Here is a 27,054-nt window from a genome sequence, read left to right as displayed (position 1 = left end):
ATTATATATTTGTATTAATTATTTGCATATTGTTAAGTAACCGTAACCCGTGAAAATGTATTTATTTGAAGAATATCACAGTCTTTGCATATCCACCATTGTGAGATGTTTATAATTGAGTGTAGTGATTTGGCATAAAATAAAACAAATATCGTTTGAAAAAAATTCTTTATAATGGAAAACCATAGTGAAACGGGAGTAAGTTCTGGTCCAGATTCAGTTGAAAGTAATTTGATAACATCGCGAAGGAGAAATCAAAGACTCTCCAGTAACAGTGACAGTGATAGGTTTTCAAATCAGTTTGATAGTGATAGTTCGGTACGTGATTTTGAGACTTAATTTTCCAAAATATTTTTGGATAGTGACACTGGCTACCGAGCTTCTTTCGCATTTACAGAAACCCCCAAGCCTGTAAATGCACCCTCACCCAACGAACCGTTAATATCATATTTCAATTTATTTTTCACGTTAGTATTATGGAATATGGTGTTTGAAGAAACAAAACAATACATAAATTATTTTTATAACCAATATATTTTTTTGTAAATTTTTTCATCTTAATTGCTATAGTTTTAAAAAAATTAGTTTATTGTACTTTATTTTTCTCATTTCTCTTAAAATGTTTTGTAATATTATAACTAATTGTAAGATCATCGTTGCTCATTCAATTCCGAATATATATGTAAAACTTATTGGAGAAGAAACTATTAAAAGAATTTTTTTACACAACCCTGAAGTAACTAAGAAATCTCAAACATACTGTCCAAAATGTATCTGATACTCTCAGATCCGACGGATCCGGCTTCTCTCGCTAGAATACCTAAAGCCGATATATCGGATTTTGGTAGTCAAAGAAATATATATTCGTAAAGGCGAGCTAAGCTTAAAATAAAACCGGTAATCCGGATACATATATTGTAACTCATTTTTTGTTTAAAAATTTTCGTAATTCATATTTTTATTATACATTTAAAAAAGTACAATATTTTTATGCAAAATATATACTTACATAGGTATATTAATTTATTTATAGATTTTGAAAATTGTGTGTACATATGTGTTGTTAACCTGTCATGTTAAATAAAATACTGAATTTGTGGTCATTTTCTTTATTTTATAAAATAATTGACATATAATTAACATTATATTAGCAAAGAAAAACCATGTACATATGTATATATTCATGCTAATAAAAAATTAAACAATTAAGCAAGTACTATTCTGCCTTGAGGTTGGCCCTGTGCTAGAAAATGTCAAATGTCAAATGTTAAATTTACTGTCGTTTACAATTTTGATAATAAATGTACTTAAAATTTATTGCAAATAATTCTGAATAAATGAAAAAATTGTACATATTTATAGTACCACAAATTATGTGCAACATGATATTGGTTTCAGACCAATAAACAAGTCCAAATGGATGTAAAGCGTAGAATCAACGCAAAATATCGGACGCATTTGATTAACTGTAAAAAATGACATCTTGATGATATTTAAGATGTAATTTTTTACAGTTAATCAAATGCGTCCGATATTTTGTATAATTAGTCACTAAGTATATAATTAGTCACCGTTGTTAACAATAATAACTTTACTTTATATTTAAACACAAAATATTAGGGCAATCAAACAAACAAAAAATATTTACTCACGCCGGCCAATGTTTTTTTTACAAAGTAGGAATTATGTTAAAATTATCTGCACTATATATTAAACTTTTATTTCTGTATTTAATCGATACCACATAACTTTAACATATTATGTAAAAAAAAAATAGGTTAATTTCACCATACGGATTTACGAGCGGTTTAAAAAAAGATAATAATTAGAAATACATACAATGCCAGAAGTAACGTTTAGGTGTCTACAATACGTCTATGCTTAGCTTAACGTAAACTTCCGTATGGAATCTCACCTCAGAAATAAACAAAGAACATCTCTTCTGTATGCGTCGAGTATGATTATACTTTTTGTATGGTCACGCTTTAAATACAAGTAGACTTGTGGTTTTATACTAAGGAAATTTATAATATTGAAATTGCTATTCAATTATATTTATAATATATTTTGAAAATACACCCATTTTTCATAAGAGATAATTAAATTACACGACGCGTAATTTTTAAAATACCGTCATCTTTGATTGTGAGTTCTATATAATAAAAATTAACTTATAGTTACTATAAAGCAAATTTGAGACTCGGGAATAATTATAGTACCTATATATTAAATTAATTAAAACAAAACAGTTAACATATTTTTTTGTACGCATATGTAGACATGTATATATGATAAAAGTAGTGATAAATCTGAAACTTGGATAGAAAATTGTAAAATAGAAAATTGAGTGGCATAAGTTGTCCAAAAAATATTTTATTTATGTCACCATTTACGTTAAACTCTTAAACAAATTTTACGGTAGAAATATATTTTTAAATAATACATTAATCACGTTGGCTATTAGAAATAACCGATTAAATGAGCTTAAGTAATATTTCACGAACGTTTTAATATGAATCCCGACAAACGCTGGACTGTGTGTCAAGGTAAATAGAATCAATGGAGATATGTACACTCCTGTAATACCATTTCATATTCCGTTACGATATAAATGATAAATGCGCATAATTTCTTGTTATTCATTTTAATTTATATATTTTACAAAAAAGTTTTTTTTCTATTTTAGTTTATAACTCAACAAAAACCCATACTTTTTCATTATCTTTATATTAACAAATTTCGGAAACAATGTTTTATGTATACATACACATAAATGTATATTTTTATGCATATATACATACATACATATATACATGTATATATATATATATATATATATATATATATATATATATATATATATATATATTTACATTTTACATGTATAATTTTTTTTTATTAAAGCTTGGTTTGGAATCAATCTCACGTATGTGCATACACTGGTACTTATGACATCTCATATAACAATATTAAATCATGACGATATATATTTTTTAAATTCTTTCGAAAACAAATTACTGTTATGCTAAAAACTATCACTATTTATTTACATATTCGTAACAAGAACTATATGTGTATACAAATATTATCTACTGATATAAATAAACACCTATATATTTTAGATTCATATTTACGAAAATCTTATACTTCTATCATTATCTTGAAACTTGGCGTGTTTTTTTTCTTTTCCTTCCGGAGCAGTTTGAGAAGGTGGTCTTACTGATGAAGGTCCAACGATATTTTCCGTTAAGTTAGCAACAGGATTGTCCTGTTCAATTGCATTTTCTTGGATGAATTTTAAAAGATTCGAATGTGATACAACGCTTGGCTTACCTGTTATCACAGTTTCCAACTTGTTCTCGTCGATAGTCTCATCGTTTATTTTTGAAATTATCTGTTTAGGGTTTTTTCCCTCCAATTTCATGTCGGCATTTTTACTATTACCAGGGGTAATATGTTGTTTTTCATCACTTTTACTAAGTGTAATAAATTTTTCTTCATCAGTTTTACTGGATGTAGTTTTCTTATCGTCTGTGTAAAAAGCGTTAGTCGATTTTTCGTCGTCAGATTTGCTATCCGCAGTCTTCTCTTCGTCAGTTTTAAGAAAAGAATCATCTTTTTTGTAATAACTTTCAAATGTATTTAATAAGTCATCATCGGCATCGAAGCGCTTTACCACCGATTTTAATCTATCCTCTTCATCGTCATCATAAGACTCGATGCGGTGTAAAGCTGCCCCAGCGGATTTCCTTCTTCCTTTTGAAGGATCTTGTTTTATTTCTGATTCGCTATGCAGTAACGCATTTGAAAAGAATGTGTCCGATTTGAATGACGGATCGTTCTCTGCATTTTTGAAGGGATAACACTTTTTGTCATATCCAAAAAATCCATCAGAACCTCTTCTTCCAAGACACTGGTCATTCTTAATTTTGACTACATTTTTTGTAACAGGATTCTCCGCCTTACTGTCGAAAAAGTCGTCAATGCTTTCGCGACGACCTTCCCTTTTTATTTGTGTGATTATTCCTTTGTTCTGTGGAGTGGTATTGGGAGCTTTACTTTTAATAACTTCATCTACTTCCTCTATCGTAGTGGGTAGTCGGTTTTCTAAATGCGATACAATCAAAGGATTATTGGTGGGAGCGCTTAACCTACTCCGCGGAACGAGGGGTGAATTCCTGATTGTATTATGTTCCAACACTTCTAAATCCCAGTCGTCCAATCCTTCCCAAGAATCGTCACTTTCACTGCCGAATTCTAACTCATTTTGTAATTTTTCAAGGAGTTGTTTTGGTGGAAGACCGCCGAAACTTTTGCATCTCATCATGTAATTTTCGAGTCTTGCTGCCGTTGTTGACGATAAAAATTTATTTTCTGTAGGGAGACTTGTAACGGAAATATGTCTCGTTGGTTTTTTCTTCGGATTAGGGTTCCGTAAGCTGTCTTTGCGTTTGTTTATTTTAACAGACAGCTCTTCATAATTTGGGAGCGAGACGGTTGATAAGTTCTTCGGTCGCATTGGCTTTTCGTGTTTCAGGTCAGTGGTCGCTCCACTTTTCTTAGGACTAATGAATGCGTCATGTATTACTTTGCCATTTGCTATGTTTGTTACGTGGTGATGGGTACCGTCACAAATGTGTACAGGTTCTTTCTTCGGTACAATTATCGGTTCTTCTACAGGAATGGGTGTCGCCGGCGAAGCAGTAAATGAGTTCATTACGGTCGATGTGTTTAGCTCCGTAATCATCTTGAGAGATGGAGATTTACCCCTGTGTTTCCGCGGAGGAGGGACTGGTTTATTCGTTGCATTAATATCCTTCTTCAAACTCTCGGCCAAATCAGGTACTTGCAAAGGAACATCTGTCCATTCTGTGGTTGATTTATTAGTGTTCGCCGGTGAAACTGATTTCGACTTCCTAAAAACAAACAAAAATGTAACACAAGTATTAAATTTTTACGAAAAAATACACTAATAAAATACAAAAAACAGTTACAATTTGATTACTATGACTAATAGTGTTTTTCATTTTGATAATATTTTTTACGTCACAAAAAAAATTATACAGTTTTAAAAAACTATGATATTGAACGTACAATTTGCTCAAAAACCATCCTCGTTTCATAAGCTTTCCAAAAAGGTATATGAACTTATATTTCTATTAGTAAAACATATTAAAAACTAAGTTTTTCTAGGTCATCCTCTCTGTTGCGTACTGCCAGTTTAGCTTTCGGGAATAGGTTTTTCTGGCTATAAATGATTTCAATGCACCATTTACTCCATATATGGCCAAAATTTTCAGTAGCCAGGCCAGATTTTACAAAACCAGGATGAGAATGAACCACTCTCCCTAATGCATGCAGTGCTATCCTCGCACAAGGTTGGATAAGATGCCTTGGATAAGTTTACTGCTTACTCCATACTTAGATAATACCTTCCATAGTTTCGTTCTATCAATTCGGTTATAAGCTTTCTCCAAATCCACAAATGCGCCCAAAAGCTATTAGTTTGTGCCCAAAAACGTTTGTTATATTGAAGAAAGAATTTTTTTTATCCATACATCCTCTTCCGTTCTGATCCACTTTGAATATCCCACACTTTGTCCTTTGTTGAGGTTCTTACTTTTTCAATAAGGATTTGACCATACATTTTACCAATAGCACTCATTAGACTGAACGCTCTGTAATAAATTAATTTATTTATAGATTATGTTAAATCCGATATTCTTCCGATATTCTTACATATAGTCTACATGCATTAATAAAAACTTATTATTTGATGAAATTAAACACTCACGTTTCAGTTTGCTGTGGATCTTTGGCCCAAAACTAAAAAAAAAAATAATTATGTGTTATCCCATTCCATGTTTAATTTATTCCACAAAGACTATACGATAGACACTAGTTATATAAAATAGTTTCGATTTAAAATTTTGCTTTTATTATTTATTAATAAAACAGATCTAAGTAGCTTTTAATTATTCTTTTAAATTAATAACTCATATCGCTCACTCCTTTCAAGAACGTCATAAATCAAAAAACTTGATTTTTCAGGAGAACGTTTTTAAAGTTTAAGAATATAACACTCTTTTAAAAATAAATATCAAGCCACTTATAGAACTTTTTACTATGCAACAGATCATTTTTTCTCCATTTGAAAAATATTTAGTTAAAAAAATAATTAAACAAGACCTTTTCTTAAAAATGCAAAAAAAAACATTTTCTGCCCTGCAGCGGGTAAATAATAATTAAAAAATATGCCCCTTTTGCTGGGATATAGTACATTTTCTGGGCATTCCGAAAACATGCACAACTGAAAATTGACGATTTTTGATTTATGACGTTCTTGAAAGGAGTGAGCGATATAGTACATACTTACATATTTGTTAAGTTCTTTTAATTTTTATGTTCTTAATTTTTATTTTTTTCTGTTAAAATCAATTATTTGTAGTTTATATTGGCACTTTTAATCTGTTTACATTTCTGAAATCTATTGTATTCTTTCCAGTGCCCTTTATTTATTTAAAATAAAATATAAACCCACACACAGGTCATGCCTTAGTGGGATCTTTTTGTATTAATACAATATGATTTTTTTGTACTTTTTGTAATTATAATATTGTATAATATAATAAGTTATGAAATGCGAAAAATATTAAAATTACGAAAAAAAATCTATCAAGGAAATCTTTTTCGTAACATTTGGGATTAATTTGGAAAATAGCATTTGAGATTAACTATAATCCAAACAACCATCATCAATCAAGGGGAAATTCCTTAACATTAACAGTGATATCTGAATATAAAGCAGAGGAGAAAAAGTCACGATTAGAAAAGAAAATTTCGTGATTTTTATTTTTCTAATATGCGGATTTAGTGCAAGACCTTGTCATGTCAAAAATGCATTTGTTTTATGTACATACATTCATATAAAATATTTTTCTTACCTGGTAAAACTTCCTGCCTCCTTCTTTCTTTTGTTTACTGAATAAACCACCCATGCTGATCAAGTCGTTTAACTGGAACGGAAAATAGCACTATATGTAAGGACATAATGTACATAAGTAAAACAACAAATATCTGCAATTACACATGTTGATGAGATTGTACTTTTATGCTATAATTTTTTTTATGCATATATATAAATAATTTTGTATTTGGAGTGTGTTTATTTGATGTCTTATTGCTTCTTCTTTAACTCAAAAAAAACATTGTCCAAGTAGCTGCCGCGAGAATTCATGACAATCGGAGCCCCATTTATGGCATTTTCCATCACCCTTTCCAGAACTTCCGACGATAGATTTTCGCATTCTTGACGGATATTCTCTCTGAGGGCTTCAAGAGTCTACACATATGATTTCAAGAAACCCTACGAAAAGAAGTCTGGAACGATTAAATCGGGCGATCTTGTCGGCCAGTGCAAATTACTAAAACGAGAGATAAGGCAACCCGGAAATGCAGCCCTCAGAATATTGGTTATGGCTCGTGTATCGTTACTCCATCCTGTTGGAAACGCATGTTCTTCAATCATAATTCATCCAAGAGACAGGAAAAAGTCGTTGAGCATGGGTCTGTAGCGCTCGCTGTCCACAGTAGTCATTTGGGCCACGCGTTTTCGAAAAATAAGGGTAACAATATAAGATAACATGACGCCTCCAGAGTAAACATCACACCATGCAGTACCTTTGAGCACATAAAATGGCTCTTTGTGGACTAAACGTACATTTTCAATGCCCCAGAAGCAATAATTCTGCTTATTCACATATCCACAGAGACGGCAATAGACCTGGTCGCTCATAATGATTTTCGATTAAAAGTTGTCTTTCTCGCGGTTGAGATTTAGAATGGCTTGAGCGTAAGTTACATGCGTTTTGAAGAAAAATGGATTTTTATGTCTTATTGATGTATTGTTGTGTTTTGTTTCCAATTAATTGAAGATAATCCAGATTTGAGAACAAGTATTTGGACACACTCAAAATGTTGTAAATAAATTATCAGGTCAAATTATAAGCTTAAATAATAAAAATGAAAATGGTATTTTCTGGCGTTTCTCGTGTGTGTGATTGTAATCCAGGATTCGGACCTCACATACTAATATAAGAGTTTCTGCTTAGTAAAAAGCTTCTTTACATCTCACCAATAGATGTCTCTAGTGAAGTTCTAGTGATTCACGAACAAGGTTTCTAAATTGGTTCATATATATAGAACTTCCAAGAATTATTTTAGTGTGGTTGTCAATAATGGGTAGAATGGGTGAATGTTACACGTGTCTAAAGTGATCACTTAAATCAGTCTATGACGGTCGTCAGCCCCGTAGATGCCCGGATATCCATATTTTTCTTTATCTTTAATGAGATGTCAAAAAAAATGAAGATATATTTATTTTTTTGATATGTCTTATCGATGTATTTATTGTGTTTTGTTTACTTTACTTATGTCAAAGCAAAACAGTTGCACATTTGCCGCCATTTGCAAAAATATAGTATCTTCCGATAGGGTCATTAATTTTATGCCCCCTTGTACATGTGTGTATGGAATAAAACCCACAAAACGTACACAAAACAAATTGATAACATAAAGTTTTTTTATGGAATCAACCATAGTTAAATGAACGCTCAAAAGGTAGCGTACATTCTTAGCATTTCTCAATCCGGTTTGACTTTTGTAAAGAGAAGATGTGTATAACTGTTTATATTCGGTCATTATAAAATTCATACCTTTGATTTATTTGTCTTGGTTCACCATCCAGTTAATAGAAGTCATCAACAACAATCCAGTTGAAATATGGTATCTGCGAAAAATATTTCTTTAATGAATTATTTAAATAGACTATAATGAAAAATGCAGAAAGCAGTCAATTCTTACATAGTTTAATTCGCTGCCAAAAATAATCAGATAAAATAAATGTGTTGTGGCCGCTGTTACACTTATTCAATTATGTACGCAAAGTCGCACGCTAGAAAATAAAAATAAAACGCATTTATATATATATATATATATATATATATATATATATATATATATATATATATATATATATATATATATATATATATATATATATATATATACTATAAATAAATTAGTAAAATTTTACTACGCCTTACGTGAGTCTCGTCTACAGTATGGGATTATTGGTTGGTGTGGTACGAGTAATACATTATTAAAAAGTGATATTATTGACCAAAAATTCATACTGAAAAAAAATTATTAAATTGTCAAAACGTTTTTTTAAGTAAAGAATTCATTTAAAATCTAAACCTGATAAAATAAACAACAGTCAAGCAACTATACGCTAAACATGCATTTATGAACTTATGGTATCCTTACATATGCATTTATGAATTTCTCTCACATAACACAAGAAAGCACCTCACAGCACACAAAGCATACAGATTTATTGTAAGATCACACACTTTATTAGAAGATCCAGAATACAGAAACACATCAAACAATATTTAACACATTCTTTAGGTCGAAAGAACTTTGATTGTAATGCTAAGGTTGTACAACCTGCTTCCATTATTCATAAAAAATGTCATTGAAAAAGTACTAAATTTTAAAAGAGCTTATCATAAATGGATAATGGTAGATCTGAATATCATTCGGCCATTTCGTATTTGGTTGCATGAATAATTTTCTTTTAATATTATGGTGTCTCAACTTCAAAGTCTGAGCATCTCACCTGATATTTGGAATGTGTAACATTGTTACATTGATGTTATTTACGGACACGAAAGCAATGTGATTAATCTTGTGGTTCAGGTACCAGTCCAGGGTAATATTGCATAAATATTTTACTGAAAAATCACTAGTATTTAATCATCTAAATCGAACCTGGGGCCTCCAGCATGGTAGCTAAACGTTCAAAAATTACACCACGGAGGTGGACATTAAACATATGTAACGTGATTATAATAAAATTAAATTAGTGCACAGGAAATTCGTGGTTAGAATTATGAAACGAATAAAAATGTTAACAGAAATTTTATTAATTGTTTCGGCATTCACTTTGTGGTAAGACATGATGATATTATTATTATAAGAAAACATATGTTTTTTTTTACCACTTGGTTTATTTTTGTGATGACTAGTTTCGGAAGCTAAGCTTCCATCTTCAGGACTAAATGTGAACTCAAAAATGTAAGTTTACATTTAGACCTGAAGATGGAAGCTCAGCTTCCGAAACTAGTCGTCACAAAAATAAACTCAAGTGGTAAAAAAAGGTGTTTTCTTTAATAATATTAACAGAAATTTAAATAGTAAAACGCCCGAGTCGAACTCGAATAACTGCAGGGAGGAGGGATAATGCGATATGTAAAAACATAAATATTATTTACTAAGATGGTGGAAGAAGATAGTATTTTGACTAAAAGTACTAATTGACTTTGACTAATAACTCGACTACTTTGACATTTCGCTCACACCTTTCAAGAACGTCATATATCAAAAATCGTCAATTTTCAGTTATACATGTTTTCGGAATGCCCAGAAAATGTACTATATCCCAGCAAAAGCGGCATATTTTAAACTTAATATTTACCCGCTATAGGGCAGAAAGTGTTGTTTTCGCATTTTGAAGAAATGGTATTGTTTAATTATTTTTTTAAATATACTTAATATTTTTCAAATGAAGAAAAAACATTCAGATTTTACCTAAAAAGATCTGTTGCACAGTAAAAAGTTCAATAAGTGGCTTGATATTTATTTTTAATACATTGTATTATATTTTTAAACTTGAACTTAAACGATCTCCTGAAAAATCAAGTTTATTGGTTTATGTTCGTCTGAAAGGAGTGACCGATTTGTTAATTACAAATAAGTGTTATTAGAACGCTCTAAGTGAGTGGCTGGTTTCTAGAAGTGACAAATGTAGAAAGCTTTTTCCAGATTATACGGGTATATGCACGATTGGCGCTATGTCGTTGTCACCACTGTGTCATTTACATACATTCCCACATTCCTTACAATAAAATTACTTACAATAAGTATCAATAAATAAGATTTGACTAAGATTTGAAGTTATTTCCTTGAAGGAATGAAATTCTAGTAATTTTAGGTTCTTATTAAATGACCGTGAACTCAAAACTCCTACTACTATATTAGTTAGGTCAATTTAGTTAAAAAATATTGTCTGTCTACGTCATCATAATTGCATACAAATAATCTAATTTTGGATTGATACGATGTTATTATTGAATATATACACCAGGTCAAATAATAGGAGGTCAACTGCCCAATTGTAAAGTTTCTAAGTATTTGGGACTTTGAATCTTATTCCGAATTATTCTTAAAGTCATTATGTTTTTACTAGATACTTTCAACACCATTTTAGTTTTATTAAAAAGCCTATTTTTACTTAGTAAATAGCTTGATTCTACTCCTTATATTAATTATCCAAATACCTAGGGATAAAAATATTTCTATATAAGTATGTCTCCTCTGATTGAATCCTTAGGGATTTTGATGTGATGTTCCTTAGGATTAATCCGTTTTCTACGACAATCATTTCCTTAGTTAAAAATCTATTTTTAAACAGCATAAAATTAAAAAAAAATCATTTAAATTATCAACACAGGTGTAAAATGCGGAATAGAAAAAAAATGATATGAAATTGAATGGTATTGGAGATAGGCAGCATTTAAGTGACTAGATATAGAAAATATTTAATACATGCATGTGAATGTACGTATGTTTTTACATAATATGTAAATATAAACATATACGTACTAATATCACCAATCTACACTGGCTTGCTGCCTGTGTCCAATGCCTTTAAATTTAAGGCTTAAATAATAACTTATTTACTCGTTTGCCATTTAAAAACAAATATGTTTTAAATAACATAAAGTAAATAAAAATAATTAATTTTAAGTTATTTTTATTTCACCATCACTACAATTCTTGTATTAAAATTTGACCACTAAAAATACATATTAAGTCAAAAAAGTGAAAATTTTCACATGCTAATTATTATATTTTTAGTTATATAATTTATGTGTACACAAAAAAAAGCATGTAGAATACATTTGTAAAATAATAAGGAATTTAAATATAAAAACATGAAACTGAATGAAATGTAAGCTTAAATTATTTCAACATATTTAGTGTGTCAAAATACTTGTTCATAAATCTGGATATATATATATATATATATATATATATATATATATATATATATATATATATATATATATATATATATATATATATATATATATATATATATAAATATATATATATATATTTATATATATATATATATATATATATATATATATATATATATATATATATATATATATATATATATATATATATAGAATTTGAGTAGTGTGGTTGTCAATCCTGGGTAGAATTTTTGAATGTTACATGTATGTAAAGTGATCACCTAAACCAGCCCCGTAAATGCCCAGACATAGTAGAATGTTTGATAATTCCGATGTGAGCAGATTCACAGACTTACGCCTATGTGCAGAGGCCGACTTTATTGCATACAATTATAAAAGCTGTACAAAGGAACACATTTAATATCCCATTACGACTACGCGTGTTCACCTCGTTAGACGTACACAACATGTCATGTAGGTATTTGTGATTTTCAGGCATCATTTAAAAACAATGGTTGGTGACATGGTGACGTAATCTTTTGTCTTGTCATTAGCAACAAGTCCCTCGCAGTATGACCCGTATTATTAAAAACCATGGCAAATACGTTTTATTTGCATGAGATTTTTTAGGCTTTATTATTGTGTAGTTTGAATAAAAATTTAATAATTTTTTTAGAGTTTATAAAAATGATTCGACTACTAACTGAACTAACCGCTGGACATTCAATAGAGACATCTAAATACACAAAAATCAACTCTTTAAAAAATATGTGTACAGAGAGATGTTTTTTTTAAATAACATAAACTTTTCCAAAAACTTGTGTCGAGTTGTGGTCCCGTGGTCAGTGTCACTGTCTCTTAAGTCAGAGTTTCTCGGTTCTAACCCACTCTACCACAATTTGATACCTATTTCGGATAATGAGCCGCTTAGGCTCACAGAAATAGTATGAAATTGAAATATTTGTGTAAATAATAAAAACACAAATAATTCTCTTTAAAAAAACAAAATTATGTCATATTCATTCAACATTATTTTTTTTCATAAAGCCTCCACTCGTTTATTAGTGAAATATTCTACAAATTACGAGCGATGAAATATTCTTTAGCACTTGAAACCCATTTAAAACAATGAAGATATAAACGGCTAGTTAAATAGTTTTTTATTAATACAATTTAATCTAACGATGACAAGGTTCCTGACGAAACCGGTAGGTTAAATTGTATTAATAAAAAAGTGGTTAAAACAAAGTTGTTTAATTTTATAAAATTGTATTGCACCTGATAAGTGATTTATATCAAGTAAAAATACTCGTATTATGATTTAAAATTATTTATACTCTATATAACTACATATGTATGTATGTGTATACACATTTCTAATTCTTTACCACTGCTACCATTTATTATTTGTAATACTCCAATAAACCAGTTCCCTTCATTGAACTTAGTCTAACCTATGTGTAAATCCACCGCAGAAGAAATACACACACATATATATATATATATGTAATAAAATACCTAGGTACCTACCTATACATTTTATTAAGTACTTACAAAAAGTACCTACATGAAACAGTTCTACCACCAGATGCCGCATGCGTCGCTCAGAAGAAAACAAAAGACTTCCGATAATATTATTAACTGTCAGAATCAGATAGATAGATAGATAGATATAAAAATTATTATAAAGATTAATTAAGAATAAACTTTTATTGTCGTTTCTTTAATTACAAAGCAACACATTGTTTATTTTATTATTATACACCCACTTTACATTTTATTTACACTTAATTTTCAAAAGGAAAATATTACCACGTTATAAAACGACAATTTTGTTAATCAAAAATAAAGAAACAAAATTAAAAAAAAATGGATACTGCTCCTCAAACATTAGAAAACTTACTAGAAAAATTAATACAAAATGCTCAGGTAAGCAAACATCAAAATTTAAAAGATATTTCAGAGAAGTTCATCATTGAAAAATTTACAAGCAAAAATCCTAATGCAAACCAGTGGATGGATATTTTTGAAAAAGAATGTACACGTTTTGAGGTGACAACGGATGAGAAAAAAATTGAAATATTAAGATTGTTTATGGATAAAAGTTGTGAAGATTGGTACAGTTCGATGATGATAAAATTTTCCATGAACTCAGAATGGATAGTATGGAAAAATAACTTTTGTAAAACATTTACAAACAAGGGATGGAACCATGTAATGTTTGCATTATCTTTTAAATATAACGACGGTTCCTTGTTAGACTATGCCATAAGGAAGGAAAAACTTTTGTTGGAGATGAGAAGAACGATCGACATGGGTACCTTAGTAGATCTTATTGTGGCTGGTTTACCAGAATTTATAATTAATAAGATTGATAGAGAAAAATTAGAAGATACAGTCGATTTATTCAATGAAGTAAAAAAACACGAAAACATTGTAAATAAAAAAAGGTTTTCGGATCAAAGAAGATATGGAAATCTAAGAACTAGTGGTAAAATTAAAGATAAAAGTCCATGTAAGATTTGTGAAAAATTAAATAAGGGAACTCGATATCACCCTGAAGTAACGTGCTGGTTTAGAACAAAGGAGGATGATAAGTTTAATAATAAAAATACTATCAGACATGTAAACAATTCAGTTATAGAAGCTAAGTTAAACGAAACCGATCAAAAAAACGAATAATAACACCATTAATAAATGTCAAACTATTACTAAATGATCAAATTGAAATATTTGGAATTTACGATTCAGGTTCAAATGTTTCTCTAATAAATTCTAAGTTATTAAAACTAAAAGGAAAAGGAAACAATATGAATGAAGCAGATTTAGTAACAATTAATGGTGTTAAAAAGACAAACGGTTTGACGACTTTGAAAATAAAAATATTTGAATTGGAAAAAAACGTTGATGTATATATTATTGATGAAGAAAATTTCAAATATAATTTTTTGATAGGATTAGATATGATAAAAAAATTTAAACTAATCCAAAATGAAGACTTAAAAATAACACAAAGACAATGCTTGAAAAATGAAAATAAAAAGAAAGTAGAAAAAATTTCTACAAAATATAAAATTAAAAATAGTGAATTTAAAAATACAGAAAATAACAACAGCAAGGAATGCAAAATAAATTATAATGAACATGTAAAAGAAGAAGATTTTGAAATAAAAATAAATCATTTAAATCAATTTCAAAAATCTAAAATAAATGAACTGATTTGCAAATATAAATCCGTTTTTGCAAAAGACAAATATGATATCGGCACTGTTAGTGGATACGAAGCGAGGATAGACTTACTAGTAGACAGATATTGCAGTAAGAGGCCTTACAGATGTACTGTAGAAGATAAAAAGGAGATAGAAAAACAAATTGCAAAATTACTGGATAATAAGCTAATAGAAGAATCCTACAGTCCATTTGCTGCACCTGTTACATTGGCATTTAAAAAAGAGGAAAACAAAAAATCCAGACTGTGTATAGATTTCAGAGACTTGAATAAAATAGTAGTGCCTCAAGCTCAACCATTTCCTTTAATTGAAGACCTAATGATAAAGACCAGGAATTGCAAATTTTTTTCAACACTAGATATAAACTCAGCGTTTTGGTCTATTCCTTTACGAATCGAAGACAGAAAAAAGACGGGATTTGTTACACAAGAAGGACATTTCCAATGGACTTGCCTACCATTTGGATTGAAGACCTCACCAGCAATTTTTCAAAGGATACTAGGTAACATATTAAGAAAGTATAAACTTACTGATTTCACCGTTAATTACATAGATGATATTCTTATATTTTCTAAAACTTTTGCTGAGCACATTAAACATCTAACACAGTTGCTGGAAGCGATCGAAACGGAAGGTTTCAGGTTAAAATTTACAAAATGCGCATTTGCGTCAGACTTGGTAAAATATCTAGGTCATATAATTCAAAATAATTCAATAAAACCAGTAAAGGATAATTTGATTTCAATAAAGAATTTTCCTGTTCCAAAAACGATAAAAAATGTAAGACAATTTCTGGGGAAAATAAACTTTTACCATGAATACATACCAAAGAGTGCAATAATACTAGATCCATTGCATAACTTACTGAGGAAAAATCAAAAATTTATTTGGTGTGATAAATGCCAAAAAGCATTTGAAATAACAAAAAGCATGCTTTGCTCACAGCCCGTTCTAGAAATTTTTGATCAGGATTTACCAATCAACATTTATACCGATGCTTCTTTAGAAGGTGTTGGGGCCATTTTGAAACAAAAGCAGCCCGATGGTAGAGAAAAACCAGTGGCATACTTTTCAAAAAAACTAAATGAAGCCCAGAAGAAAAAAAAAGCAATATATTTAGAATGTTTAGCAATTAAGGAAGCAGTAAGATACTGGCAATACTGGTTAATAGGTAAATCATTTACGGTTTATTCAGATCACAAACCTTTGGAAAATATGAATCTGAAATCTAGGACCGATGAAGAGTTAGGCGATTTAACATATTATTTATCGCAATATGAATTTGAAATAAAATATAATCCAGGAAAGAAGAATTTAGAAGCAGATTGTCTAAGCAGGAATCCAGTATTAGAATCGAGTGAAAATGCAGATGAACAATTAAAAGTTGTAAATTTGGTTAAATTAGAAGATATTTTAAGAGATCAGAATAAAAATGAAAGAATTCAACAGAAAAAAAACAAATGGATTGAAAAAAACAATGTCTATTTTAAAAAGGTCAAGAAAAAAGAAAAAATAATTCTTTCAGAACCGTTTAGCATCGAAATCATAAAAGACATACATGAAAACCTATGCCATATTGGAATTGGACAAATGCAAAAGACTATTAGTCCACATTACACAGCCAAAAATTTGACGAAAAACATAAAAACAATTTGTAGAAATTGTGAAATTTGTATTAAAAATAAATCAAGAGGACAAAAGAAATTTGGATTTATGTCTCATCTAGGCCCGGCCACAAAGCCTTTTGAAATAATATCTTTAGACACAATTGGAGGTTTAGGAGGTTCAAGATCAACGAAAAAATATCTACATCTCTTAGTGGATCACTTTACAAGATACGCATTTATTTTAACCTCGAAAACTCAGAATGCAAATGATTTTATAAAACTAGTCATGAAAATAACAGAAACCGAGGATATTGGTATGCTTCTCACCGACCAATACCCAGGAATAAACTCGAAAGAATTCAAGGAATTCTTAAATGACAAGCAGATCCCAATAATCTTCACTGCAGTAAATGCACCATTCTCAAATGGCCTAAATGAAAGGCTGAATCAAACATTGGTGAACAAAATCAGATGCAAAATAAATGAAAAAGGGAAAAGAAGAGCATGGACCACAATAGCTCAAGAATGTGTTAATAAATATAATAATACTAATCACTCAGTCACTGACTTTTCCCCAAGTTATCTTTTATATGGTACAGATGTAAATATTTTACCCAACGAATTAAAACAAGGAAAATCTAATAATGACTGGATTAGAGACAGGCAAATAGCGCTTGAAAATACAATAAAATCACATAATTACAATAAAACATTATTTGACAAAAATAGAATAGGCTGCGAATTCAACGTAGGAGACATGGTGTATGTGGAAAATGGAAACAAGCTAAACAGAAAAAAATTGGATGAACTAAAAATTGGACCTTATAAAATTATTGAAAAAATTTCTAACTCAATATACAGAATTGATACAGGTCACAAAAAAATAAAATCAAACCTTTATCATATCACTAAACTTATACCAGTCCCTTCACTACAAGAAGATGATCCGGAGGACGAGTGAAAATTTTACTATGAATTTTCATCCCCAAGGGGGGAGATGTAATAAAATACCTAGGTACCTACCTATACATTTTATTAAGTACTTACAAAAAGTACCTACATGAAACAGTTCTACCACCAGATGCCGCATGCGTCGCTCAGAAGAAAACAAAAGACTTCCGATAATATTATTAACTGTCAGAATCAGATAGATAGATAGATAGATATAAAAATTATTATAAAGATTAATTAAGAATAAACTTTTATTGTCGTTTCTTTAATTACAAAGCAACACATTGTTTATTTTATTATTATACACCCACTTTACATATTATTTACACTTAATTTTCAAAAGGAAAATATTACCACGTTATATATATATATATATATATATATATATATATATATATATATATATATATATATATATATATATATATATATATATATATATATATATACATATATATATATATATATATATATATATATATATATATATACATATATAAATATACGTATGTACATATGCTCAAACATTTTAATGGTTCCTAACAGAGAAGTCACGAATGAGAGAGCAAATTACGTTATACAGTATTTAGGAGTGGTTTGAGATTACTCAGATGAATATTTTAAAAATACATATTTATTTTTTTACAGTAGGAATATAATGTTTCCCAACGATGGCGTAAAAAAAACCTACATTACAGAATTTCCGATATCGACATCTATTTTATTTCAAATGTAATATTTATAACAAATATAATATAAATATACAAGTGTGATATTTTTTTTAAATTGTAAGTTAATATATTATATACATTATCATACGAGTCAAGTAATCATGATCGCGACTAACTAACTGATAAGGGTGGGATGCAGAGGGCGAGGTTCGACCTAAACTCTTCTTTTGCGTACATTTTTCAATGCAAGGTAAATTTTTATGATTCGTTAAATCATAGGTTTACTGTTACGTAAAAGCTAAAAAATCGATTTCTGTTTTTTGGGTGAAAAATACTTGAAATTATTAGAAATATTATTCCTTGGACTAGGTCTGTGATATCGCTGTTTTTACGATAACCTCAGTAAGTAAATTTGTTTTACTAAGTAAGTACCACTATTTCTTAAAATCTACTACGACCATTCCGCACCATTTTCAAATACCGTATACGGAATGCATCGAAACACGTGTCGCAGTAGATTTTAAGAAATAATGGCATTTACTAAGTAAAACTTTAAGTAAAAATGGATAGGTTTTACCACAAAGTGAGTGCCCAATCAAATAATGAAAAGTAAATTTTTATGTGAATTGAAATACTATTTGAAAATACAACCGCTGTATTTGCAGATGGATATAAATACTTCTGAACATTGTTAGTGTACCACATACTAGACAATACATACATACCATGTGTTTTTCAACCGTACCTGAAGCGGATATGATTCTTAGATCATTTTTTGAGCGAAAATAAATATTTCCCATCGGATTTATTATTTAAATTGAAACATTAAATTGATCTCTTGCAGATGTTAAAAAGGAATTCAGTTAAATTCTATAAATATCTTTAGACAATGAAAATAAATAGTAAGGCGCCTGAAGGGTGTACAGCGAACAGATGTTCGTTCGTGATACGTTTTCTTGTGTATTCGATACATCACATGCTAATTACATTACTTCAATCACGCGTGATATTACTATTAAGCAAATTGGTGAACGTTTATCTTATTCATTATCACAAATATATGCGAGCACCACGTTCTAATAAAACATACACGATGTACAAATATGCACAGCATTATTGGGTATATAACATAATTCGAAGATACAACAGTTACCTGATTATAATGCAATCATTATACACAATATATGTTTATTTCATATATTAAACTCATGTCAAGCAACGTTGTAGTATTTAGATACAACAAAATAATAAGAGGAGGTTAATAAGGAGGACAAAAAATAATTTTATTACACACGCAAGTATTGTTAGTTGTTTCCTACAAGACATCGAACTATGTATGTGCTTTTATATTATACATTTTATATTATGAAATATTTTGAAAATATCATGTTTGTTTTAAGACTTGTGACTGAATATAGTTGTGTATACTACATATCATGGGTATACTGGAGAAAAACTTTAACTCTAAAATCTCTGTTTGAATAATCCCTGTTATTTAAAGATTTTAGACAGATTAAAATACCCGCTATTAAGGCCCATCATTCGTTATGTCGCAAACATTCCACTGAAGACCACTGGAGAGGTCTAAACCATCGGCATATCAGTTTTTTTTTTGAAATATGTATACAAATACACTAATTGAACGTATCCCTGCAAGGAAGAAAGTTGCCCCGCCCGGAGGGTAGGTGATATGGTTTGTCAAACAATGAGGCGCTAATATTTTGCACCTGATAAAACGAGAACCAACATAGAAATAATCTTTAAATGAAGAAAAAGGTAGCACGCACTAAACAGTTTGATTTTTGTGGTGCAAATCAGTGTGACCAATCATAACGCTCGCGTGTGACTTATACTTTAGAGCGTCAAAGGCGTTCAAATTCAACCGAGTTATAAAAATAAACTATCTCATGAAATTATAAGTTTTGCTGTTTTACCAATAAATATGGTAGGTACGTATTTTATCGTGTGTCTGGATCAGAAATGTGATAAATTAACAAACATACTTGAAAAAATAACTCAATAAAACATTATACCTGGGATGTAAAGTTTTGATTTATGACTGTTTTAGTTGATATTTCAATCAAAGGACAATTCTATCCTTACAGGGACATCTTTGGTGTCAAGTGTCGTCATATATATATATATATATATATATATATATATATATATATATATATATATATATATATATATATATATATATATATATATATATATATATATATATATATATATATATATATATATATATATATATATATATATATATATATATATATATATATATATATATATATATATATATATATATATATATATATATATATATATATATATATATATATATATATATATATATATATATGTGTTAGTACTGCAAAAAATTACCGTGACTAAGATATTGTTCCTATTTTTAGAATCATTCAACAAGTTTTATTTGTTCTTTAAATGACTTATCAATATGGAGATTTTCTAATGCATCATAACAGTCTCTTTTGGCATACGAGACGTTAAAATGTAGTAATTTTATTTTGAGAAGTAAAAAGAGTTTTTTGATTCACTCACATTTTTGTTAACAACAAGATGTTGCCCTCTTCAGGGTTTAATTTATTTTAATTTTAATTTGCCCTGAAGATGTGAGTTGATCAAAAAACAAAGTCTTTTTATTTCTCAAAATAATATATCAATTTGATCCACAAAGTTTAATGCTTTCAATATTCAAAACATGTAGTAATTTTACTTAAATGGTTATTGTAACTACCTGAATCCCTGAATGATTTCAAGAATGCATATGGCTGACCAGCCGGTATGTTCAGAATTGCAATCTGCTGGCCGTGGATATGGTGAGATTTTCGAGAGAGGATGAAATCACAGAAAGGTCGCTTCACCTTGAATTAAAAAACGAAAAAACTGAAATCACGCGACGGCATGATATAATATATCGGCGGCCTATTATGACAGAGACTGAATTCATCAAGTTTGATGTGCGATCGAAAACCGACGATGAACGGTTCGCTGCACAATGTACGGTTGACGGGAAACAACATATCGCTCACTCCTTTCAAGAACGTCATAAATCAAAATACTTGATTATTCAGGAGAACGTTTTTAAAGTTTAAAAATATAATAGAATGCATTAAAAATAAATATTAAGCCACTTATTAAACTTTATACTGTGCAACATATTATTTTAGGTAAAACCTGAAGGTTTTTTATCCATTTGAAAATTTTTTAATATATTAAAAAAAATAATTAAACAATACCTCTTCTTCAAAATGCAAAAACAACACTTTTTGCCCTGAAGTGGGTAAATATTAAGTTAAAAATATGCCTCTTTTGGTGGGATGTAGTACATTTTCTGGGCATTCCGAAAACATGCACAACTGAAAATTGTCGATTTTTTATTTATGACGTTCTTGAAAGGAGTGAGCGATATAGGTACCAAAACAAAACAGATTTGAGCCATATGCATTCGGACGGACATTCGCTCGTCAGAAGAAATAAGGATTGAATTAAGATCAAATAAGACGGCCAAGGTTGGTTCAAAAGTTGTTTAGAGGTCGAATTCCTAAAGTAGTGAAAATAAAAATAAAATTTTATTTAAATATTTTGGGTGCGGTGATGAGAGTTGTTTATTCTTTTAAATTTTCCGAAACGGATAATATCCAAATGTTAAATTCATTTTAATTATATTAAAAATAATAATACTCGTATATCACTTATAAATGAATTCCTTTCAATACAAACGTAAGCGTGTTGAAAAATGTGAATGTCACGTAAAAAAATCTCAACATAAAACTGTTAAAATAGGTAATAAATATATTAAAATAAAATATGGAATGTACCTAAAGGCATAATTATACGTAAAACTTGATTTTTGTCCGCCTCCGTAGTGTAATGGTCAGCACGCTCGGCTACCATTCTGGAGGTCCCGGGTTCGATTCCCAAGGGGGGTAAAATAAATACAAGTGATTTTTTCTCTATCATATTTATTCAATATTACCCTGGACTGGTACCTGAAGCGGAGGGCTGATCACCTTTCCTTCATGTGTAAACGATCAACATAACACTGCGTTTATATGACGCAGTGCCCTATGCACCATTGGGGTGCGGATAAGGGTTATATATGTGTTAAAATTGTGTAGATATTATTTTTAAAGTACAATATGTATGTACATATAATTTTTTTTTTCGAATATAAAGTATTTTATAAAAATTAAACACTTGAATAATCCACTTAATCGAGATTTATTTTTATTTATATACTTATACACCTAAATATATTTTTAATCGTTAGTTTTAATTTGTACCAGAAGATGAAAACAATTGTCGTTTTCGAAACTAGTCGTAAATAAAAATAAAACTCGATTAAGTGGATTATTCAAGTGTTTAATTTTAATAAAATAATCATGTCATTCCACAAAGTTAATGCCGAATCAATAAATAATACGAATATAAAGTATTATCTGAGGTTTTCTTAAACCTGTGTTTACAATATTTGTTAAACACGTAACAAGCTGAGTTTCTTACGAAGTCCCTGATCATGACGTCAACCAATAATGTACCTAGCCTCGTTTAACCCAATTCAAATAGCATTACTTATTCCCACACATATGCGATCAATTATTTCCGAAAATAAGGCATTGCATTATGTTATACATATCGTGGTATAAAGATTTGCATTTAATAATGATTTTATGAAAAATTTATATTTGATACATTCATCACGCTATAATTGATGTTATTTTTTGACATTTCATCAAAGATGAAGAAGAATATGGAAGTCTGGGCATTTACGGGGCTTACGACCGTCATAGGCTGGTTTGAGTGATCACTTTACACACGTGTAACATTCACCAATTCTACCCATTATTGACAACCACACTACTCAAATTCTTCGAAGTTCTATATATATGAACCAATTTAGAAACTTTGTTCTTGAATCACTAGAACTTCACTAGAGACATCTATTGGTGAGATGTAAAGAAGCTTTTTTATTAAGCAGAAACTCTTATATTAGTATGTGAGATCCGAATCCCGGATTATAATCACACACATGAGAAACGCCAGAAAATACCATTTTCATTTTTATTATTAAGCTTATAATTTGACCAGATAATTTATTTACAACATTTTGAGTGTGTCCAAATATTTATTTGGACACACTCAAAATGTTGTCTATAATTGATGATTAAGGCATGTAGTTAGACTGCATTTAGCCACTAAAGCGTAGTAAAAACAAATATTTTTCTTTCTAATCCTTATCTGCACCCAATGATGCATAGGGCACTGCATCGTATTGACGCAGAATAATCTTGATCGTTACTTACTTGAAGACAAGGTGATCACTCCTGCGTTTGACAGACCAGTCCAGGGTGATATTAAGTAAATATTATAGTGTAAAATCACAAATATTCAGATAGTATATTATAGTGATACGTAACTTGATATTTACGTATTATCTAAGTGGGTGTTATATCCTTTAACAAAAATCTCAATAATAAAGTTCAGTAGGGTATTTTAGGTATTTTTTGTTTTGTCGAAAAAGCTAAACATTACGATGACGGTTGTATTATATATATGACGAATTTTCTAAACGTATTAAAAAATTGAGGTTTACAAATAATTGAACATTTTTGCTTATTACAAATTTCGTAATTTCACAGTTGTTGACATTGGATAGGCGGTATGTTGTAAGGAATCAGTAAACAAAATAAGAATAAAATTAGTTAAAAGGACATAAAAAAGAAACATCACATGACAATTTTAAGATAAATATATATAAACATGAAGGCGAAATATGTGTTTATTACTAAGCGAGGAACTAAATAAACATGCTAAAATAGGGACTTACGTTGTATTTCTATTGGATACAGACACCTTTAAATCCACTAAATTGAAGTATTTAAGTTCATACTGAGTTTCAATCATTAAACCTTATTTCTAAGTTTAAAAAAATACACAAAAAATTAAAATATAACCTTCATAATCAAATAATCATTAGAATCATATAAATGCGTTTAAAATATTCAGTTAATTTAAAACATTATCCACGAATTAAAAAAATATATTAAAAAGAAAATCGTAATAATTATCAGGTGTGATTTTTAAAATTTACTACTGTCATGGGCTATTTTATGAATAATTTGCTAGTATTAACGGAAATACAATATACACCATGAAACATTTGACTCCATTGGATTCATCACCTTGGAAATATATTCTCAATTGTTTACATATACTCGTGTGCTAAATTTTTAGTATTTCTTTAGCAAGTTGAATGCATTTGAAAGTTACTTTTTATATGAAAATTCTTAAGCATTGTATTTGAGAGATCATAGAAATAAAATTTGTTTTAGCAGGTACCAACATATATACGCGTATGAACATATATACACCATAGCTCATATGTTAAATAATAAATATAAGTTTTTAGTTGGAAAACAGTGAGTGATGACCTTTTAACGCCAGTTAAGAAAAGATTGTTTTGTTTTATAATATATACTGGAAATCAAAGCTTTCATATCATCTGTAACAAGATATTATTTTTTGAGATGATTCAGATTTATGAACAAGTATTTGGACACACTCAAGATGTTTTAATACAAGATAATCTTTACCTCTGGAGCAATCCTTGTAGTGTCGCTGGTTCGCTCCAAAGTAAACGATTTCTTGTATTTCATGCATATATTTATTCTGATCAGATTTAACTGGCGTTAATGATATTTTGCAATAAAAAGACCGATGTAAGTATTATTGTGTAGATGCTGGTTCTCCTATACAACACAATTTAAAGTTTTTTTGTTTAAATAACTGTATATTAATGTTTTATTAATTACAGTCTTAGTACATTATAACTACATAAAAATAAAGTGCGCATACCTACATCATATCTTATATTGTCGTTATATTGTGCGCATAAAGCGTGTACATTATAAATGCGTACTTATATGAATATATTCGATTTTATTTGTATAAAATAGTACCTACGTAAATAGATTGATGCTTAAACAATAGATTTATTGCGATAATTTTTAGATAAATCGTTTAATATTAAACAGTATTTTGTAAGTGTACTGTTGAATTATATATATATATATATATATATATATATATATATATATATATATATATATATATATATATATATATATATATATATACGTAAACGCATTTATGTTTTCAATAATTCGTAGAATGGTAAATACATATATCTGAGTATAAATAAATCTCATGAAAATAAATGTCATATTAATCTCGTAATCCCAGATAACTTTATTCCCTTTTCTACCACTTCGTTGTGATAATAAAATAAAACAACTACTTTTTTGTTAAAGAAAGTATCAAATATTATTCGCCGCGAGGCGTAAAGAAAGACTGCAATTTCGGATAGTGGAAAATAAATAAACGTTGATGCTTAAATTAAACTAACGGAGTGTTAATCGAAAAGTAAACAATGTTTCCTGACACTTTGTTTAACATGTGCAATCATCTCTCCAAAAATAAAACAGTCCGTGTGAAAAATCATATATATTTGAAAAGTTTGAATCACATTGTTACCATCACAATAAAATAAATATTAAATAACTGTGAATTAAACAAGCGCCATGAATTATTCGAGCAAATAGTTCCTCAAATAATGAAGATTTGAATTTTCATTCAAATCTTTTATTTTAATTGAAATCATTCGCAAAAAGCGTTTTCACGCTGACTGCGAATCTGATGTCATGCACAGTATATCGATAAAATATAAGACATACAAGCTTAGGATTTTTCTGACCTCAAATAATCATGCAATAGGAATTTTTATACCTTTTCAACACAATCGAAAACAAGTTTTTGAACTATGAAATACGTATATTCAATCATATTCTTTAAAAAATATTTCAAACAGTTATAATCACTGGTGAACCACGATTACGTATAGGCAGGCGTATTCGAATGAATTTAGCCTTTGCTAGTAAAAAAAAGCTTCGCGACAGGTATCGAAATCTGGATTTCATTACCTGATTATTTAAAAACACAAATCCAGCTGCGGAAAGCACGGTAACAATAATAATTACATTTCGGTGTCTATTATACTACGCAGTGATAAAACATACGTGGTGATATCACCATTTGTTGTCCTCGCTGTGCGGTGGGCGGCAGAGAGCGGGCGAGCAGGAGAGTGAAGAGGCGTGGTCAGCGAGTGTGGCGGCTACAGAGCTCGCACCAGGTCGCCAGGTGATGGGGCCGCGCGCCGGACCTTACTGAGGCCTGAGATGCTCTGCGCCTTCGTGCCTGCGGACGCGACCTCGGCGCTCTCGCGGGCCAACTGGGCTCCGGAACCATCGGTACGGGCGCTTGGGCACTACACGGATTTTTACCGTCCGGTTTAACCTGTTAACCGGGGAGTTCACTTTTTAATTACGCAACATACATTGGGCGCCAACTCTTTCACTAGGACGTGTCAGAACGTCACGCCCGGTGGACGTAAGTTCATAAATTT

The 27,054-nt window shown here is 29.7% G+C and overlaps 1 protein-coding gene across 5 annotated transcripts; it reads right to left on the bottom strand.

Annotated features, from left to right (window-relative positions):
* Positions 1-2,880: 2,880 nt before the first annotated feature.
* On the bottom strand, positions 2,881-26,817 carry LOC148306880 (uncharacterized). 5 transcript variants are annotated; one of them, XM_088264214.1, is made up of 6 exons: positions 26,669-26,817; positions 8,863-8,953; positions 8,715-8,788; positions 6,945-7,016; positions 5,795-5,826; positions 2,881-4,916 (listed from the first exon to the last, which is right to left on the bottom strand). In XM_088264214.1, exons 4-6 carry the CDS (start codon positions 6,996-6,998, stop codon positions 3,131-3,133), a joined length of 1,872 nt encoding a protein of 623 aa, XP_088120340.1. In that variant the 5' UTR covers positions 6,999-7,016; positions 8,715-8,788; positions 8,863-8,953; positions 26,669-26,817; the 3' UTR covers positions 2,881-3,130. The 5 variants fall into 5 exon arrangements, with proteins under 5 accessions (XP_088120340.1, XP_088120341.1, XP_088120337.1 ...); XM_088264215.1 differs by lacking the exon at positions 8,863-8,953 and adding an exon at positions 21,328-21,454 and having other exon boundaries at positions 26,573-26,700; XM_088264211.1 differs by lacking the exon at positions 8,863-8,953.
* Positions 26,818-27,054: the final 237 nt, after the last annotated feature.

Source organism: Brachycentrus maculatus, unplaced genomic scaffold (genome assembly GCF_059751285.1).
Source record: "Brachycentrus maculatus isolate JH-2025_06_01 unplaced genomic scaffold, ASM5975128v1 h1tg000221l, whole genome shotgun sequence".
NCBI lineage: Eukaryota > Metazoa > Arthropoda > Insecta > Trichoptera > Brachycentridae > Brachycentrus > Brachycentrus maculatus.
This window is presented reverse-complemented; position numbering and strand designations above follow the sequence as displayed.

What these genes read in the sequence shown, in the direction of transcription:
- LOC148306880 (XM_088264214.1), bottom strand. Translation starts at nt 6,998, where the DNA reads ATGGGTGGTTTATTCAGTAAACAAAAGAAAGAAGGAGGCAGGAAGTTT. An exon ending in GAGGCAGGAAGTTTTACCAG is followed by an intron (nt 5,827 to 6,944) that starts GTAAGAAAAATA and finishes TTTTTTTTTTAG; the next exon opens with TTTTGGGCCAAAGATCCACA. An exon ending in GATCCACAGCAAACTGAAAC is followed by an intron (nt 4,917 to 5,794) that starts GTGAGTGTTTAA and finishes GTTTGTTTTTAG; the next exon opens with GAAGTCGAAATCAGTTTCAC.